The 18,976-nt window shown below is 37.5% G+C and overlaps 1 protein-coding gene and 1 long non-coding RNA gene across 13 annotated transcripts in view; one reads left to right on the forward strand and one right to left on the reverse strand.

Moving 5' to 3' along the window:
• The first annotated feature begins 266 nt into the window (after positions 1-266).
• Positions 267-18,976, forward strand: part of LOC126871375 (titin homolog) — a 74,434-nt gene continuing 55,724 nt past the window's right edge. For 5 of the 12 annotated variants that reach the window (XM_050630136.1, XM_050630146.1, XM_050630162.1 and 2 more), the window contains exons 1-10: positions 270-530; positions 2,813-2,954; positions 11,807-12,104; positions 14,965-15,145; positions 15,894-16,144; positions 16,647-16,791; positions 17,032-17,244; positions 17,633-17,815; positions 17,922-18,119; positions 18,786-18,922. In XM_050630136.1, the coding sequence (XP_050486093.1) occupies positions 518-530; positions 2,813-2,954; positions 11,807-12,104; positions 14,965-15,145; positions 15,894-16,144; positions 16,647-16,791; positions 17,032-17,244; positions 17,633-17,815; positions 17,922-18,119; positions 18,786-18,922 (1,761 nt within the window). In that variant the 5' untranslated portion in view covers positions 270-517. Of the gene's footprint in view, positions 531-2,812; positions 2,955-6,002; positions 6,973-11,806; positions 12,105-14,964; positions 15,146-15,893; positions 16,145-16,646; positions 16,792-17,031; positions 17,245-17,632; positions 17,816-17,921; positions 18,120-18,785; positions 18,923-18,976 lie in introns of those variants that run through there. The other 7 variants (XR_007691645.1, XM_050630121.1, XM_050630189.1 and 4 more) reach the window with 4 other exon arrangements.
• LOC126872639 (uncharacterized) lies at positions 8,676-11,800 on the reverse strand. Its single transcript, XR_007692077.1, has 2 exons — positions 9,285-11,800; positions 8,676-8,974 (listed from the first exon to the last, which is right to left on the reverse strand). It is a non-coding gene; the product is annotated as an uncharacterized LOC126872639 (long non-coding RNA).

Genomic DNA, 18,976 nt, shown 5'->3' on the forward strand with positions numbered 1-18,976 from the left:
ACGTTGAAGAAAGCCGAAGGAATAATAAAGAAAAAGGAAGGCGAAGACGCAGCAAGATACGGGACAAGTTATTCAAAGATAAAAAAACAGCGATGCGCCGGGTTACATCAGGGATAGATAGGAGGCCAAAGAAAGAGGGGTATAGAGGGGCGTGCCGATGGAAAGGGGAGAAAGGGAGAAAAGAGGCGTTGGGGCCGAACGCGTGTTAAACGGCGCATGTGCGCGTTTCGTTAAAACGACGAAGCCGAGAGTGGCGTGTCGAGACGATTTTAGACCGCAGCAGGGCCTCCTGCCGTCAGATTTCGTGGCGCAGGGTGTGCTGTGCCACAGGTCATCAGAGTGAAGAAGAGGTCGCCGGAGGGAGGAACGGAAGCTTTGGCGGTCGAAGCGCCGGAGCCCGCGACCGGAACAACGTGCAGGTTGCCTGTTTCCTCGAATCGAACGCGACGTGCTGCGTGCTCTCTTCCGCGAGTGATGTCAATGCGAGGAAGAATCGGTTTTCGTATCATCTGACGAGATGACCTTAACAGGTAAGGAGTCTGTGGCCTCTATCCTCGAAACGTGAATCGGTCAGAATCGAAACTGCGAGGGAAACGTTCGATGAGTCGCGCGCGAGAAACGCGCGAGAATCTTTCGAAGTTGTCGAACGTTACGAGAATCGATGTAGAGTATTTAGAGGAAACGAAATGTAAGAAGTTGCGTCTCGGTTTGTCGTTTGAAAGGTGAATCGGTAAAGATCGGAACCGCGGACGAAACATTGAATGAATCGCGCATGGAAGAAATGTGTGAGAAGACTCAGGATTGTCCGAGATCGCGAGAATCGATACCAGAGTATTGAGGAAAGAGTTTACGATTAAAATCGTCTCGGCCGAGTCGTATTTTATTTTTCGAAACGCAAATTTCCACAAGTTGAAACTCGTAAAAATTGGTGAACGAAAAATTCGATGTGGCGAACGCGTGAAAAAGTTTGAAGTTGCTGAAGATCTCGAGAGAACCGATATAGAATGGTATTAGAAAGGAATACAAATTACGTCTCGTTACTATTTTTCGAAATGTGAATGGACAAAAATGGAGATTGTGATGGGAAGATTCGGTGAAATTCGCGCGAAGAACGTGTGAAAAGGTTTAAAGTTGTGGACGATCGTGAGGGTGGAGAAATGCGTCCGGATGGGAAGAATCAACAAAGCTTCGATAAACTTCTCGGTTCGTTAAGTTTCGGTAAAAACGTGAATCCTCTTCGATCGATGACGTTCAGTGACGAAATTTGTTTAGATCGCTGGTCGTTGAATCTTTCTGCTGGGTGCCAGGTGGAGGCTCGTTCTCGCGTGAGCAACGTAGACGCGTTTAACATCGTTTGTAGGTTGTTTCGCGATCGCTGTTACATAAAAATCTCGAGACTGGTGGTCCCGACAGAGGCTGGCGGCAGAGTCGGGATTTATGCGTGCCGCGTACTCCAGCGACCGGTAATAACACGCGTTTACGAGAACGAAATCCGCGTTAAAAATAAGAGTAAAAATCAATTTTAATCGTAGCGTGGAAGAGATCGGATCGTGAAATAGTTTGAGAAAATTTTTGTCGATGTCGTGTTGAGAACGAAACAGTCGCGGCCATGTTTATTTTTTAATGTATTTATTTACCTGTTACCTGTCGAGTTCGATGGAGACACACGCGAACGAAATTGCCTCTCGCGGTGGAAGTTACCGAAGAGACCTGCGAAGATGGATATCGAGAAATAAATTTATTATAGCAAAGATTTGATGTTGAGCCTCGTTTTATTTTCTTAGGCGGTTTCCATCTTGGTTGCTTTCTCCACTCAGGTATCTATATTTACACCACCGGTTAAAAGTATTAGGACATTTATTGATATTTTGTACAGATTCAATGCTTTTCGCTGCTTTTGTGTCATCTACTTATTTTATTATATAAATTTATTATTTTTCTTTAATCAGAGCGGTAAATTCCTTACAGCGATGTACGTCAATGTTCTGACAACGTAGATTTTCTCATGTATTTCAACTTTCAAGACTATCGTGCCTTTAGTTTCGCAATCGATTAAATTATAATATTATAACTTTATTCTCCGCAGCGATATATTTTCACGATTCGAAAGAATACAATAAATTTTGTATAACGATAAATGCAAAGTGTTATTTTATGGAAAATTACAGTGAATTAATTTACGCTCTTGGTACATTCTACGTGCATTATAATCCAAAATACTAAATAAATTATAACTCATTAGAGTTTTCCAGTAAATGTAAATGATCAACTGTTTCTGTACGTATGTTCGGCGATGTAACTGCTGTACTTAAACACATAATCAATCGCTAGATATAGTGATTTTTTAATATACCAAACAATAAATCGTTAAAATTTTGTATCTCTTTGAAGCATACATTTGTAATAAATACGTCTTCGTATTCGTTTCAAATGTAGCCAATATGGTCATAATAGTTAGGTCTAATTACACTGCTCATGATATTTTTCAAGACATTTTATACAATAGTATATTATTATATAAAAATAATATATTAATAAAAGATTTCTGTCCTGACCTACTGTATAAAGTACACTACCGATTCAGTAGCCATTTTTGATACCACGCGAAAGCAAAAATACCAAGTACCGTTCGCGAATAAAAGATTTTCGCCTGCGGTTTAACGGAATAACGCTTTGACGATATCGTGTCACGTGCTTTTCGATTGGAACGCGTCTCGTTCCACAAGTAAACGTTGTCATCCGTTCAAGATGTATTTTCATAATCGCGTTAGTAATGGCACATTATACAATTTCATTATACGATTCGTTACAGATCAAACGACGAAAGCCAAAGGACCGCCGCGATGGCTGGAGCCGGACCAAGTCCTTCCGGTTCAAGGACGCGTCGGCGAAGACATCGTCGTGGAACCGAAATTACGGTGGTCCGACGTTTTCGACGAACTACGATTCGAACTGTAAGTTTAATTTCGTGCTCCATAACGTTTGGTATATTTTCTTTCAGTGTCTTCGAACTTTGTAACATAGATATTCTAATTATAAGATTTCGCTAACCTTGTGACGAATTTCGATAGTTTGGTAATAACCAAACATCTTTGGTTCGTTAAGATCACACTGCACACGTTTATGCAATTTTGTATTTCGATGAATATAAGTAAAAAAAAAAAAAAAAAAATGGAACTTAAGGTAGAGATTTCTTTCTATTGAATTTTGTCTATTAAACTTCGTAACGAGTACTTTACTTTCAATACTTGAACTCTTTACGACACAATCTCATTTTGCAGATGTTTCGTTTCTCGATGTTTCAAGGAAATTTTTAGCATAATATCAGAATGAAAAATCACGATACAGATCAATAACGATTCCTCTTCTGGTTTAAGAAATATTCTAACAATATTCTATTCAAAATTCTAGAAGGGATGCATTTCTTAAAAATTCATAAAAATTTTTAGTCTAGATATGATCCTTAATTTTACTATACGAACTATATCTATTTATATAATGTTATTTACTATCATTAAAAATTTGTTAATTATATTTTTGGTGCAATTCCATGCGTTTTATATTATTTATTTCAATACATTTACGATAGTAAAATTATGTAATAAGGATAATTATAGCGTGAAAATGAAATGAACGGAATAGCTGTTGCGATGGGAAATCAGAAACGCGGGTTGAAGCAACTGATAACAACTCGAAAGTTCACGACCCCTGGGCGTTGTTTCGTCCCGTACTATAATGATCGAGCATCGTCGTTTACCCGTTATCGTTCATTCTCGACTATTGGCCCTAATTTCGGGTGGAAACCTTGAAACGTGCCAAGGATCAAACGCAGTTTATTTCGAGCTGTCGCGCACTTAATTTTCGCGGAGGACCAAATTACACCGACGTCTCGTGTAATTTCGTTGCGCGAATTTTCGCATATAATTCTCGCGTAAATTTTTCAATGCCAGGGACGTAATTGATCGGACGTAATTTTTTCCAATTTTTTCAAGCGATGTCAAACGAAAGAGAAAAATATTATTTTTCTCCGATACCTTCAACTAAGAAAAAAAAAACGAGAACCAAGAAATACAAATTGATTATAGACAATTTTTCCTCCGATCCTTTCGAATGAAACTAAAAAGAAGAGAATAAAATATGTAGCTAATCGCGGACAATTTTTCTCCAATTTCTCTAAGCGAAGCTTCAGTAAAAAAAAGGGGAAAAATATATACTCGATGATAGATAATTACTTCCAATTTTTCTATGTGTAACTGAAAGACAGGGAAAGAAAACTACACTAGAGTAATACGTAATTTAATGATTAACACTTGCAAAAGTACATTCGATAATCTTGAACCAATCTCCGAGTACGAAAATGAAAAATGTTCAAAATATAAGAATATAGAAACGTGTTATTTAAATGAGTGACTAGGTATAAAAATAAATTGTAACTGCGAATAAACACGGACCAAAACCTTCAAATACTCAACATCGATAATTTTCATAATGAATAACACGATATAAAAGTTTCGTATGGTAGCATAATCGATGTTCTTTATCAGTGACAGTTAGCTTTAGTGAGAATGTTTTTGGTTTCGCTGAATTTCAGGTAGTCTTTTTAGTAATGAGTAATATATCAAGCTGCCTAGGAAGGTGAAAGATTCGGTGCATAACCATCGAACGCTTATTTCGGGAACGCAAGACGTGACCTCATCTAGCCTCGCCGCTTAAATAAGACAAGGGTGACGGATCGATGGTAGTAATTGTTGTCTTTTTCAGGACGATTCGTCATCCGATTCACTTCACCTGTACTTGCCGAATCCTTCTCTTCGAATACATGCGTCGACACGTTTTGTCGAAGAAAAGTTACCATATAACGTGCCATTATCAGGCAATGTACCATATTGCTATACGTGTATTAGTATGGCGACAATGTACAGTATTATATTTTGTCTATTGTACGAAAGCTCCTTTTTTATCGAAATTATTTTCCTCTAAGCCATCGCTACGGTTTCAGAAATAGATTTTCAGGCGAAACCTTGACCTCGATACAGGCTAATTTCTTAACACTATGTAAAGAATAGAAGGGACAAGTACGATACGTGGTACAGGACAAAATCGCTTCGATAATACGAATTGGAAATCAGACGTTTAAAATTACTATTAATACTTCTGTAAGACGATCAGAGAACCAGTTAACAAATAATTGCAAACAATTCTCAACGCGTGCACTCACTTAACACGTTCAGAAAACAGTGATTTTAACTTCTCGCTTTATGATTTATTTGTTAACGACCCAAGCGAACTATTTAAGCTTTCCTCTTCTACAACATCGCGTCGGATTACGTAACATCGAGATACTGCACATAACGCGTATCTTTAATTATCTTTAATCTAAAGAATCGAAATCGAGCTAACCCAATTGCGAATGCGAATCCCAACTTCTATCGACTCAAAACTGTAACTCACGTCGCAAGTATGAATGAATATCGTAAGTGAAACAGTTAAAAACAAAAGGATAGAATGTCTCTCGTAAAACAATTTCAAGTGTCTCCTAAAATCATTTCGAGGAGAAATATCGCAAGGAAATTGCGCTTCTTTTACTAAGCAACCACCGAAACTCGAAATTCCTTTCGATAGCAAAGAAACGTAGCGGTAACGTTCAACGATCGTTTCTTCTTTCATCGACGAGTTTGCCAGTGACGGTCCCCTGACCATTCAGACGCTACGTCACTACGACGACGGAAGCGTTCCTCTAGCGAGTTACGAAAATTCCGACACGGCTTTGACGTTCTTCTCTTCGACCATCCCCCTTCTACCCCTCGATGCAGGCTAAATTCGACCGAGCTCGAAAATTTTCGCGAAAAGACGAAAGTGGCGCTGCTCCTTGGTTCCGACTCTAGGATGCTGTACGCATCTCGTTGCTTATAGCTTCCTTCGAACTATAGCGGAAGGTGGCGGATGTGGAGGTGGAAAATCGGGCGCGGACGATCTGGCGCTGGCATCTCGCTATCAGTCTTCCGAGGGAGCGTCGCGACGATCGACGAGCGGCTAAAAATCAGCTCGGACCTCTCTTTCCAACTCCCCCTCTTTTTCTCTTTCTCTCTCTCTTCCGATTCGTTTTAGCTTTACACGCATCGACCGCTAATTAGAACAGAGAGGTCTAGAGAAACAATCAGGACCGATAGCTGACAGATCGCTCGACGATCGCACGCTACCCCCCTCCACACAGTTCGAACAACCCTCCTCGAGTACCTTTTTTTTTTTTTTTAACATAATAATTCCCAAATTTCGACCGTGTTATAACAACGGCTGTAACGTTGTATGGTGGTTCGCGCGAGCGAGTTTCAACTTCGAACGAAGATATATAATTGAAAGAAGAATAGAGTGAAGTATAATACAGCAGTGATAAGGAGCAAGTTTCGCGATCCAGCTGGAGCGTATTGTCGGAAGCTGTGGATAGAATGACGATCGGTGTCATCGAGATAGTCGAAGTGAAGTCATCGAACAGACGTGTCAGGGTCGTGAGACACGAAGCAACGCTTGTCGGTTTATTTTTGCGCCCCTGTCACCGTGTACACCAGCGATATCACGACAACGATAAATAACGCAACGGCGATGCCAACGTGTGACAGGTCGACGCGATCGGCAATGAAATAAAAATCGATCGGTGACTAAGTATCAATGCGAGTACAGAACCGCAGGACACGGAAGAATCGATGCATCGATTCGGATTTCATCCACCTTTTCGTCCCTTATTTAGCTCTCGTATACGAAGCACGCAACTGTCGCGTTTCGTCTGGGATGGTTGGTTTGACAAACTCGCGAGTGATTATTGGTGGTGACTGCTGTTGTTTCGCGAGTGGTGAATCTTGATTCAAGGAGGAAGAGCGTCGAACTAACGTGTGACATGGGGAGCGATTGCTGCAAGTGCGCCAATGGCAACAAACCTGCCATTACGGGGTCGTTTAGAAACCGTTCTGGATACCGGTAGGATTTTACAATCATTAGTAGCATACTAGAGGTACAATGTAGGATTTAGAGTTGTTAGCAGACTGTAGATTTTTATGCAAATTCATTTCTTTACGAAGATAAAAATGATACCTAAATTGAGGTTTGTAACGTCTAGGAAATATGCCAACGAATGCTATGTCTTTGATATTTTATATATTTTGTGTATCGTGTATTTTGTACATTCTTTGGTTAAAATTTACAACGAGTATACGAGGATCCGTAGTTTAGTTACCGAAAGCGAAATTCTTTACGTCCATTTGGTTTCTCGTTTGTTTCGTTTGTTTGTATTAGCAGAATCTAGGACAACGTGATCGAAAAACGTGGAATTTTACTGGTTAGATAGTTGGATTCTATTCTGTAAATGGACTCGTATTAACATTGTTAACTCTAATTCTTTTTAGTGAAATTAATAACGGATGCCTCTAAAAAATTCTCGAAAAGTTTCCTCGCCATAGCCGCATGTCACACATTTGCTTCCACTTTCTTGGCAATAAAAATCATTAACAATCTTTGCTACATAAAATCGAAAGTACACGGCGTAATTAGGTTGTAATTATCGTAAAATTGAAGATCCTAATCTGTTGCGATTATCTGCGACTGGAGATACTAATCGAGATATTTTACGACTTAAATTCTTCCATCGAGTTCAATCAATTATTCTCATCATTCAATTCATTCGATTACGAGCTGAATACTATAGAAATATCAAGATGACTATCGTCGAGTATGCAATGAAAATTAAAGGCAAATAGAGTTTCTATTCTATAAAATCCTATTCTTCTAAACATCAACGTAAAACGGATAGAAAATCCGATGTTAAATCGTATTAGAGAAACCTTGAGTTTCGGCACGGTTATGCGAATAACGCAAGTCTTAGACGCTACAAACGAAGCTTATTTACACGATACACGAGCTTCTTTCACTCATAAACACCCTAAGTATATACACCGTACTTTTAACGAAATTTTATACCGTTTTTACAAAGTACCTCGTGGTATCTTCAATTTTGACCGTTCTAATAGGAAAATTCTGCGTTCCTATCGTCTGAAGGTATCTAAATAAAAATCGGTTGCACGCTTCCAACGTATTTTCGGCAAACAAATGATCTAGAGCGCCTCAAACTCTTGGCATTGCTCTACTGCCCTATTTTCGTCGTGTTTTTAATCAAGCGTGTATGCACAACGGCGAGAACTTTGTCGTTCGATCGTCGCGAGATCGCGGCAACTGCGAGTATCGATCGAATTTTTCGGAGGCCGTGTTACAGCGTTCGAATCACTGAAATATCTCGTAACGATCTAGAAATACCGTAACGCGAGAGATCAGTGGTGCAACCACGGCGTGTGACTGACGTAAGGGAATTAGGTACGCTTTGACCACGACGCGATACTCCGTCTTTTCCATTTTCTTTCCACTTGCTTTTTCTTCTTATCGATATGTTGTTTCGACTAATGTCGAATCTCTTGACAGGATTCGAATATATTTATTTGTCACGATGTGCACGCAACGATGAGGTTTTTATGGAATTATTAAAAAATTATTTTTCCGTGTGAAATTATTAAGAGATTACTTTTCTTTGTGAATGAAGTAGAGTATAAGAATAATTTTTTTTTGTTGAATAGACTTATTTTGATGGAAGATTGATATGGACTGGAAATTGTTTCCGTAATTAAAAGTACATATGAACTTTAAGCTTTATATTTAATGTTTCGAACGTCTATGTTTTTTTATTTTACTTAGTCTTTACTTAGTTTTATTTTACTTAGTTTTTTTATTTTACTTTTACTTAGTTTAGTGTGAATCTTTATGTTACCTTAGAATTTACATTATAATTACTTGACACAATTGCAAATAATTTATTAGAATTCGGTGTTTCTTCTCTTCTCTTTGGCACCAATGTGTTACATATTAGATAATTGTTATACCTAGATAAATAAATAACCTTTCTTCTCGAGAATTCATAGCTGTTTCCGTAAAAGCTCTGCAACAGAATTAGAAAATTTCTAATGTATCGTAGTATCTAGTTACGTTATTTAATATATCAATAGAATAAGAAACTCCTCGTTACAAGATTAAAATAAAACAAATGCGACAATTGGAACACACATATTTGGCGTCTATGAGAGAAATTTAAGCAAGTAGAAGAAACCTGCAGAGTGTACATAGTATGCAAATATCGTAGTCACAAGAATATAAAGTTACATAAACAACGTTCTAACTTCTAGTTTAAATAAATCGCTTAACTAAAACTCTCGGTTAACAAACCAATTAAACTACAGGTCTAAACTTACACGCAAACACCAAACAACCACGTTAAATTTTTCCCAATTTCACGAATTGTCCTCCGATCGCATAATATTGCAAAAAGTTCGTGCTATTTTCTGTGAAAATTCCGTCGGTTTTCCGTTCTATTTGTTTTCACGTTAAGTTCTTGCAGCTTTTGAAACATAAACGACGATAAGATCGATCGATATTGCGGAACGCGTAATCTGTTTCACGGTTAGGCAAAATAGATATTGCGTCATCGAGTTTGAGCGCGCGCGTTTGACCGCGTCGTCGTCGAGGAGGCGTCTATGCACGCGCCCCGAGCTTGCAAAGGGTTGCGCTTTTCAATATGCGTACATATTGCGCAAAGAAAAATTTTTTCGCTATGACTAGTGATCACGAATCGAGCTCGCTTGCAAATGACAGTCGATCGTTTTGTTCAGACGGTGAAGAAATAAAAGATAGACGAATACGAGGGTCCGATTGGACTTCGGCCATCGCCCTGACAAGACACACAAATTGGCATTTGGATATTGCAAAACCGACCTCGTTTCGTTAGAAAGTGTTCCTCTTCGCTTTCTCGCTGGCAGTCGATTCGTCTGTGTTTTCTTTTAAATCAGAAGTTCAGGGGACAAATGGCACGAGTGACGAAACTTTTAATTTAAGAAAACTCCGAGCAAAGTTCACTTTAGCAGAGAAATCTGTAAATCTCGAAGCTTCTAATTGTTGACGATGACGTAACCAACGTTGAAAAATATGAAAAGTCGATCCTTAAATATTAATTTGTTACATTGCAAACTTGTAATTCGTAGACCATAGTTTTGACGAAAACAGGCGACAAATTTGGGGGTTTGAAACATATCTGACGGAATATCTGAGAAATTGTCAGATTTAGAGAAATGATTCGAACGTAAAAATTTAGGCTGCGTAAATAATATTTTAAAGAATTCGTTCGTTCAAAAAATGTAATGAAAGTTACCAATTTTTGCTATAAAATGTTTATCCATTTTCATAAAAATTTACGCGCACGAACTTCCAACAATTATACGAAGTACGAACAAACTGGAATTTACTCTCTCGACGTTACAACAAACGTTATTTATTATCATATCAAATTATTTTTGTTCATGCTACATAAATGAAGTCACTAGTCATGCATGATAGTAAAAATGGTAAAAATTCTAACAGCTTGTGACCTTCTACGTGATTATAATATAGCGTCTAATGGCTCGTTAGTTTTTCTTCGAGCAACCAAAATTAGTATCCCACGTAATGGTCAAATAGAGATTGATGCAAGTCGTAAATGCCGAAATTGTGCAAGACGAGGAAGCTGGGAATGTTGGAATGTTCGCATAGGGTGTGAATTCGTTTCCGCCAGTCTGTTGTTTCAATGTACGCGATTCGTTCCAAAGATATTTATAGAACGCCCACGTATACCGAGAAGTCGTAACTCACTCGCGTTATCTGCGTACCTGTCTGTGATGATTCTGTGAATGATTGGATAATTGTAGAAAAGTAGAGACAAAGGTTATCAGATGATCGAATTTAACCGTAAGACATGTCAAGATTTACGATTAGTAGAAAATAGAAAAGAAGAACAATGACACTGACTGAATAGTATCGTAACGAAGAAAGACCAACTGAATTAAAATATGAACTTTTGCTACTGTTTTATATCTGAGTTTGTCCCTGTGTATTACTACGTTTTCAAACGTTCGAACAATTTTCTAAAATGACAGAACCCCGTTAGAAGAATTGTGATAATTGGAGATTTTTGTAAAATTTCTGATTAAAGCGTATTGCAATAAAAATCGAATAAACGAGCTTATAACGTTGCACATGAAATGAAAATTGAACAAGTGAACGTATACAGGGTGGGCCACGCAGCTGGGTCGGGCTATAGTTTCAATTTCGCTGAAGAAGAAGTACAATGGAATGACATGACCTATGTTCGTAGATATTACCTGTTTATCAATGAAATCGAACCCAATTACATGGTTCACCCTGTATATCTATGGATAACATGCGTAAATGCATTTATTTTCTGATAGTTTATAAATATTTATTTTTAACCAAATATCAAAACTACCGATAAAATTATCGAATGGTTGCATAAAAAATAAAATCAATATACGTTACTATTATAAAATAGTATACTACCAAATTAATATACATTAATTAATGTAAATTTCCGTATATATCTTACTTATTATATTTATCTATTATATTAATTTATATTATACAGGGTGGTTGATAACTGGTGGTACAAGCGGAAAGGTGATTCTTTTCCTTTCTTTTTTTTAATTTGTCCATCGAGACAACGATCTACAGTGAGATCCGTTATAACGTACCGCACGCGTACCGAGCGAAAGTTCAAAGTCGATTTTCTCGAAAACAAAGCCTCGAACGAAAAATTTTTATTCTATATTTTCGACTTCTTTTTTCGCGTAGAATCACTCCCTTTCCGCTTGTACCACCAGTTATCAACCACCCTGTATATTATGTTATTTTATGTACGTTAAATGGCAAAACTGGAATTTTACTGTAGGCTACGCGGAGATGTACCGATACCATCCGATCGATACAGAGTACAAATGAGAGGCAACGTCGTCCAGTTGACTCTGAAGCAATCACAAAAGGACGACACAGGACACTATGCTCTGGTGGCTACGAGAGTCGATCAAGGATTCGACAAAGGATCTTCCAAGAAAATTCACCTCAGCATCGATGAAGCTTCGGAAGAGGGTGATCCACCAGTCTTCTTACGAAGATTGACAGATCTTGCAGTTAAAGTTGGCACCAGGACCAGATTCCTCGTGGAAATCCGGAGTTCGACCACGCCGCAGGTAATCATTTACATCGCTATATTGTGCTGATCACTCAACTCTTAACTACTATGATGAAATAGTAAAGTATATAGAATTAAGTAAATTGACGAATATTATGACAGTTAATATTACGTAGTATCTACTTGAGATTGAAATAATGACAGTTCCTAGATCTTCTTGCCCAGTTGGATTAATACTGTCGGTGAAATTTTACATGTTATAAATATTATTAATCTCTTTGTAGATCAGTCAACAACCTTGGTAATAGAACAAATATAATTACACAAGTGAATTTTTCCACCTGTAAATTATCCAATTATCCTAATAAGGATGTAAATAAAAATGGAAGTAAAACTGATAATGCGAAGTTAACCATCATCGTGATTTCTTTATCTATCCACAATTAAAAATTAAAAATAAAGTGAAAAACAATCCTATAATTTTCTAACAGACGCACTGAGCAATACCACACGATAATGTTCAATTTTTACAAATTATCGTGTTGTACCTATTCTTCTCTGACAATATTAGCCAAGACATTCGCGTTGTTGAAAATTGTCCAGTCCATGAGATCGATCGTATTTTAATCGTTCTAAACAACTTACTAAGAAAACACAGGTCAACAATGAGCACCGGTAATCTCGCGGTAAACAAGGAAACAATTTTACCACGCGTTTAATACCAAAAATCAGAAGATCGATCGACCAATTGAGATTCGAATAAAGAGGAAGCCTGGTACGTTCCAAAATTGGTAGACAAAATTGGTAGGCAGAGGAATCCGTGCCAACTTCGGTGATTAACCCGGAAGGGTTGAGTCGAAATCAACCGGTGACTTATTGCCACGGATTTCTGTTGGTTCTTCTATGGCCGACAGCGGACGAAGCGGGAAACGCGCGCTAAAAGGGAGCCAGCCGAGGTCCATGACCCGAGATTCAGAGACGAAAGGTAGAAAACGAAGATCGTTACGCGGTCCTGTGCGTCGTATTACGACTATTATTACGCGCGCGTGTATACTATGGCCTGAAACTATGCCCGCAGATCGGCTAAATCTGCGTGCGTTCTGACTGCTCCTCGAGAGCCCGTAAACTTTCGAATGCTCGTTTTTCGCGCGGCGATTCTCTCTGACCGGGTTGCGTAACGCTCGAGGGAAGAGAATCTGCCACGAAACGGTCGCGGCGGAATTTCTCGTTGAAATTGCGAGGGCAATTTTGAAATAATTGATGCGGTCTTTGAGATTAAAAACGAGACGAATAACTTTCAAATGTGGAATTTTGGTGCTGGCTAGTGTCAGAAGTAGACTATCTTTGTTATAAATAATAATTATTAAAAATGTTGATTAGGTTGAATACGACGAATTATGTATTTATTTAAATCGAATACGAATTATATGTTTGTGTGACTTGTAGCTATTAAGAATCGACTATTCATTTGCTGAACAGGTCCGAAAGAAAAATCGGACTTTACTTTCTCCTACCATTCGAGATTTCATATATCTTTCAGATGAATTTTCACAGAATTAGAGAGCAGAATCGTGATAAAATAAAAATGTAGGTTAATAAAAGAATAGATAGATGAAATAAATTGATGCTGATATTAGCGATACGAGCGGCCAGTTAGGGCTGTTATAAAATGCCGAAGACTATCAGAAATTTCTATTCCTCTGGAATAATTAATCTGCTACACACATATGTCAGAACCATTAATACCGCGTTTAAACTTTTCAAAAGTATTCCGAATTTACAAAGACGTTCCTGTTAATTTTCTGGCTTTAATGACAATTCATAACTAGAGAATAGTACAAACTTTCAAACTTTTCAAAAGTATTCCGAATTTACAAAGACGTTCCTGTTAATTTTCTGGCTTCAATGACATTTCATAACTAGAGAATAATACAAACTTTCAAACTTTTCAAAAGTATTCCGAATTTACAAAGACGTTCCTGTTAATTTTCTGGCTTTAATGACAATTCATAACTAGAGAATAGTACAAACTTTCAAACTTTTCAAAAGTATTCCGAATTTACAAAGACGTTCCTGTTAATTTTCTGGCTTCAATGATATTTCATAACTAGAGAATAGTACAAACTTTCAAACTTTTCAAAAGTATTCCGAATTTACAAAGATGTTCCTGTTAATTTTCTGGCTTCAATGATATTTTATAACTAGAGAATAGTACAAACTTTCAAACTTTTCAAAAGTATTCCGAATTTACAAAGACGTTCCTGTTAATTTTCTGGCTTCAATGACATTTCATAACTAAAGAATAGTACAAACTTCAGAATAAAAACAACCTTTTAGATCTAAGGATATAACTCTCTTAACATTACGTTTTAAGTTGAATTTGTATGTTTTCCTATGAAACCAAAGCAATATTTTAATATACTCAATATTTCTACAATTATTAAAACGACGAACAATATAGGTTCCGCTTAAAAATTAAATAAACAAACAGTATGCTAGCGTGTACAACAACGTACTGAATCATAAACTTGCTTTTCCATGAAAAATTAAAAAGAAGTCACTTATCGCCTTCTTCTTCTGTAACCTTCGTATTTTAAATTAAAGTATAAAATACAATCGACTATAATCTCCCCTATCCTGTCATATATAAAATATACCCTACCTTAAATAAAATATTGATTACGGACGACTAAGTGGAATATTAATTACAGAAGATTACGTAGGAGACTAATTACAGAGGATCAACTATAGTATTGATTATAAAGAATCAAACAGAGTATCGATTGCGAAGTATCAAGTAGAACGAATCTTCCTGTCGTTCGTTTTCTCCGAAAACGCGTATCGTTTGATTTGTTGTTGGCGTCAGCAGACTTGTCGCTGCTTAAATCTCTCAACGAATCGTTGTTGTTGAATTCCAGATCACTTGGCACAGAAATGCCGAGCCGGTCCACGCGGGTTCAAGATTCTCTTTCGTCCACGAGGGAAATTTCTATTGCGTGGATGTGGCACCTGTCACGGTCGAGGACGAAGGACACTGGACCTGCATGGCGGAAAATCGAGGCGGACGATCATCCTGCACCTCCCGTCTTACCGTAATCGGTAAGAACACGAGTTCCTGTTTAAGTCTGAATTCGATAAAATTACGCGTGTGTCCTGCGACTCCGGAATTTCCGGAACTCCGATTCGTCGCGGCTGTCTTCTAGACAAAAATAGATACGAGCCGTACGTGGTCAGCGTTTTGGGATTCGGACGGAGAAATAGTGAATTTTGTTCGAAGGTGCTAGGAAATTCTTCGAATGGCCGTAACTTTGAATATTTATTGCTTTTTCTTCGACATTTTTAAATCAAATAAAAGGAAATACGTTTGAAGCTGCGGTCTTTTTGCCCTGTAGCTTTAATTAATTCAAGTTAACGATGTATTGTTAATAGAGAGTTAATAATAATTTGTTAATTTAAGATAACGGTTCCTTTTTTAACAGAAAGTTTCTTCTGAATAGATTTTTTGCATAATAAATAATAATTACATAATTACTACAGGAAAAGGATATTCCGAGTAACCGTGTATAACGAACAAGAAAACGATCTTTCTTTATCTTACTCAGTTTATTAAATCAAACTTACGTTGATTATTAACGCGGTAAATATCATAATTTTTGTTGGAATCTTTTCTTCCCTACAAAAATTCCTCTTAAACGTATTCGTTTTATACTTTAAATACGATCTTTGATGAATGTACTCCTTTCTGTATCGTGTGTGCACACTTCGATCGCGTACTATGAGTGAACCATGCACTTTCTTTTTATGATTAATTCTCTCTTTCGATTTGTTTTCATTTTTTAATCTACAGTTCCAAAAGCGTACAAAAGGCCAGAATTCGTCGAGGAGCTTCGAGCTCTTCTTACAGAGACAGGTACGGTGTCCTTGGAGTGTAAAGTAGTCGGTGTACCTACGCCGGTGCTAAGATGGTTCAAGGACGACAAAGAAATCAAGGCTGGTGATGTCTTCGCTTTAACTGCCAACCTCGATGACCCAACCTCCCTTGGCATTTATACTTGCGAGGCAGTAAACTGCATGGGAACTGCTTATTCTTCTTCAAAAGTAAGCGAGCATAAACAATATTATAACGTTATATTACATTTTCTTATATTATATTATATACCCGTATATTTTTATTATTATATTATTGTTGAGAATTGTGGGTCTTTGAAGCCGAAATAATGTTACAGGAACACTAAATTTACACTTGGAATTAATATTAGAACAGTTATACAGGGTGGTTGGTAATTGGTGGTACAAGCGGAAAGGGGGTGATTCTACGTGAGAAAAGAAGTCGAAAATATGAAATAAAAATTTTTCCTTTGAGGCTTTGTTTTCGAGAAAATCGACTTTGAACTTTCGCTCGGTATGCGTAAATTAAAAAAAAATTTTATTCTATATTTTCGACTTCTTTTTTGGCGTAGAATCACTCCCTTTCCGTTTGTACCATCAGTTACCAACCACCCTGTATTTAAAAGTTTACGCTTTTCCCATTAATTGGCTCCGTTTTCAGAAAAGAATTTTCACGACATTCGGACATATACGGCGAAATATATTTTTTTAGGTACATGTGGTTGGGAAGGGCAGTAGGGAAGGTTCCTTGAAGCCAGCAGATTCCTTAACACCGTCCGGTCCTCTTCCTACTTTCACGAAGATTCTGCAGGACGAATGTTGCAGGATTGGGGACACTCTCCGGCTTTCTTGCCAAGGTATATCTTTCGCAATTCCTTTTTCTATTGTTTGTTTGTTTTCTATCAATCTTACCCACTTATGACGATTATTTCATATTCAAATTATTACATTTCATTTTTTCATTTTCTGCTAGCTTTTAAAGATCGTAAAATACACACATACTCGGACATCCATGTAAACCTTTTCTTTTCTTATTCGATATTAAATAAACGATGCGATTAATCGTTGAAGAGATTCAATTTATTACGATGTAACAGTTCAAGTACCACCATGGCCGAAAGCAATTACGTGGTACAACAAAGAAGGACGCATCGAGCCGAGCGAGAAATACCACGTGATGGAAGATGGCCTTGGTGGCTACTTTATAGAGGTAAGCCCTGTGGAAGCCATGGACGAGGGTGAGTGGAAGTGCGTCGCCACGAGCGCTGAAGATATGAAACAGTTTACTACTTGCTACGTTGCAATGTCCAGTAAGTGGAAAACTAACATTTTCTTCACTCGATGCATTTAAGTTAATTTGGTTAAAATTTGCTTATTTTCTTATTATAACTGAACATTTAATTAGAATTAAAATTACAAATAAAACTACTTGAATTTTCACCATTACACAATTTTGAGAATCAATTAATTCAATCGTATTATTGGCAACTAAGTGATTGCGGATTTTGTCAATACCACCTAATGAGAAAATCCGCAATCACTTAGTTGCCGACCCAATATAACAAAATAAGAAAATGAAGATTTCTGAAACTTTTTAAAATCTTTAAATTGCTCAAAGGTAGATTCGTCGTTAATTGATATTTAAATGACATTGGAGATTTATTGTCAGATATTGTGATTAATCTGTTATTCGTCAAGTTCCAAAGAACTACAGGAAACCCCGCTTCATGGAAAGCTTGAAAGCTGTCCTGACAGAAGAAGGTCTGGTGTCCTTTGAGTGCAAGGTCGTAGGATTCCCCACGCCATTGCTGAGGTGGTTCAAAGACGGCCAGGAACTAAAACCAGGAGATGTTTATCAATTAACCGGGACCAACTCCTTAGGTATCGATCGTACAATCTAAACATCCAAATACGTCTTTCAAATATTTGATTTTTTATCGACATATAATCGTTCCTTTAATGCTCGTAATATTCGATTTCGTACCAGGATCCTATTGTTGCATCGCAAGAAATTGTATGGGAGAAGCAAAAAGTACAGCCGAATTAACGATCGAAGATATACAAAATCAATTAAACGAAGAGGAACGTCTGCAACTTTTAAGCACAAATCAGCCGCCCATTTTCATCAAAGGTCTTAGAAGTTGCGAAGCGAGAATTAACGAAGATTTCCGATTTACGGTGCAAGGTAATTGCATGCGAAACTTAATTTATTACCTTAATCTTCGACTTGGAACATACCATTACGAATGAACCACGATTACATCGTTATTACGCTACAATTTTCTTAAAAGCATCAAGGTAATTGCCAAAAATCATTTTGCCGTTAATTCTGTATGACTTTCCAAATTTCATACACGTTTCGATACTTGTATTATCAGAGCTGTGAAAAGCAAGATTGTCATAGATAACAAATTTCACGTTACGAGTAAAAGCATTACTAAACCTACATCAAAGTATCAGGTTGTGCGGAAAGTGTCTTTCTTTCAATGCGCCTTCACGCAAACGTGAAAGCAAGTCTGTGAAATGTCGCGGTGTTTCCCTCAACCGAAGACAATGGATCGTACGTCATTCGACAAGATAATATAAAACAAAAAACGTTGTGCTTCTATTATTTCCTTATAAAACGAAAGACACCTTTCGGACAACCTAATACGTGATATTTATATCAGAAACTAAACTTCTTGAAACTATCAGAAAAATATCTTCCTACGCTAATATCATATTGTCGTAAATTCTGTACGACTTTCAACCTTTTAAACGTTTTGGGTACGCGATCATAGATAAAAGACGGGACTGTCATCGATAGAGAATTTCGAGTTACAAATAACATTGGTCTGTGTAAATTTCGCAGTCAGTATTTCGCCCGAGCCAAGCCTAGCTTGGTACAGGGACGACCAGCCAGTGGAGGAGAACGAGAAGTACCAGGTTGCCAAGGAAAATCTTGGCACTTGCCATCTCGACGTACAAAAGCTCGAGTTTCTCGATCAAGTGAGTAGTAACTGTTTAGAAAAATAAGAAGAAGAAAATTTGCAACGTTAACAG

Source organism: Bombus huntii, chromosome 1 (assembly GCF_024542735.1).
Source record: "Bombus huntii isolate Logan2020A chromosome 1, iyBomHunt1.1, whole genome shotgun sequence".
NCBI lineage: Eukaryota > Metazoa > Arthropoda > Insecta > Hymenoptera > Apidae > Bombus > Bombus huntii.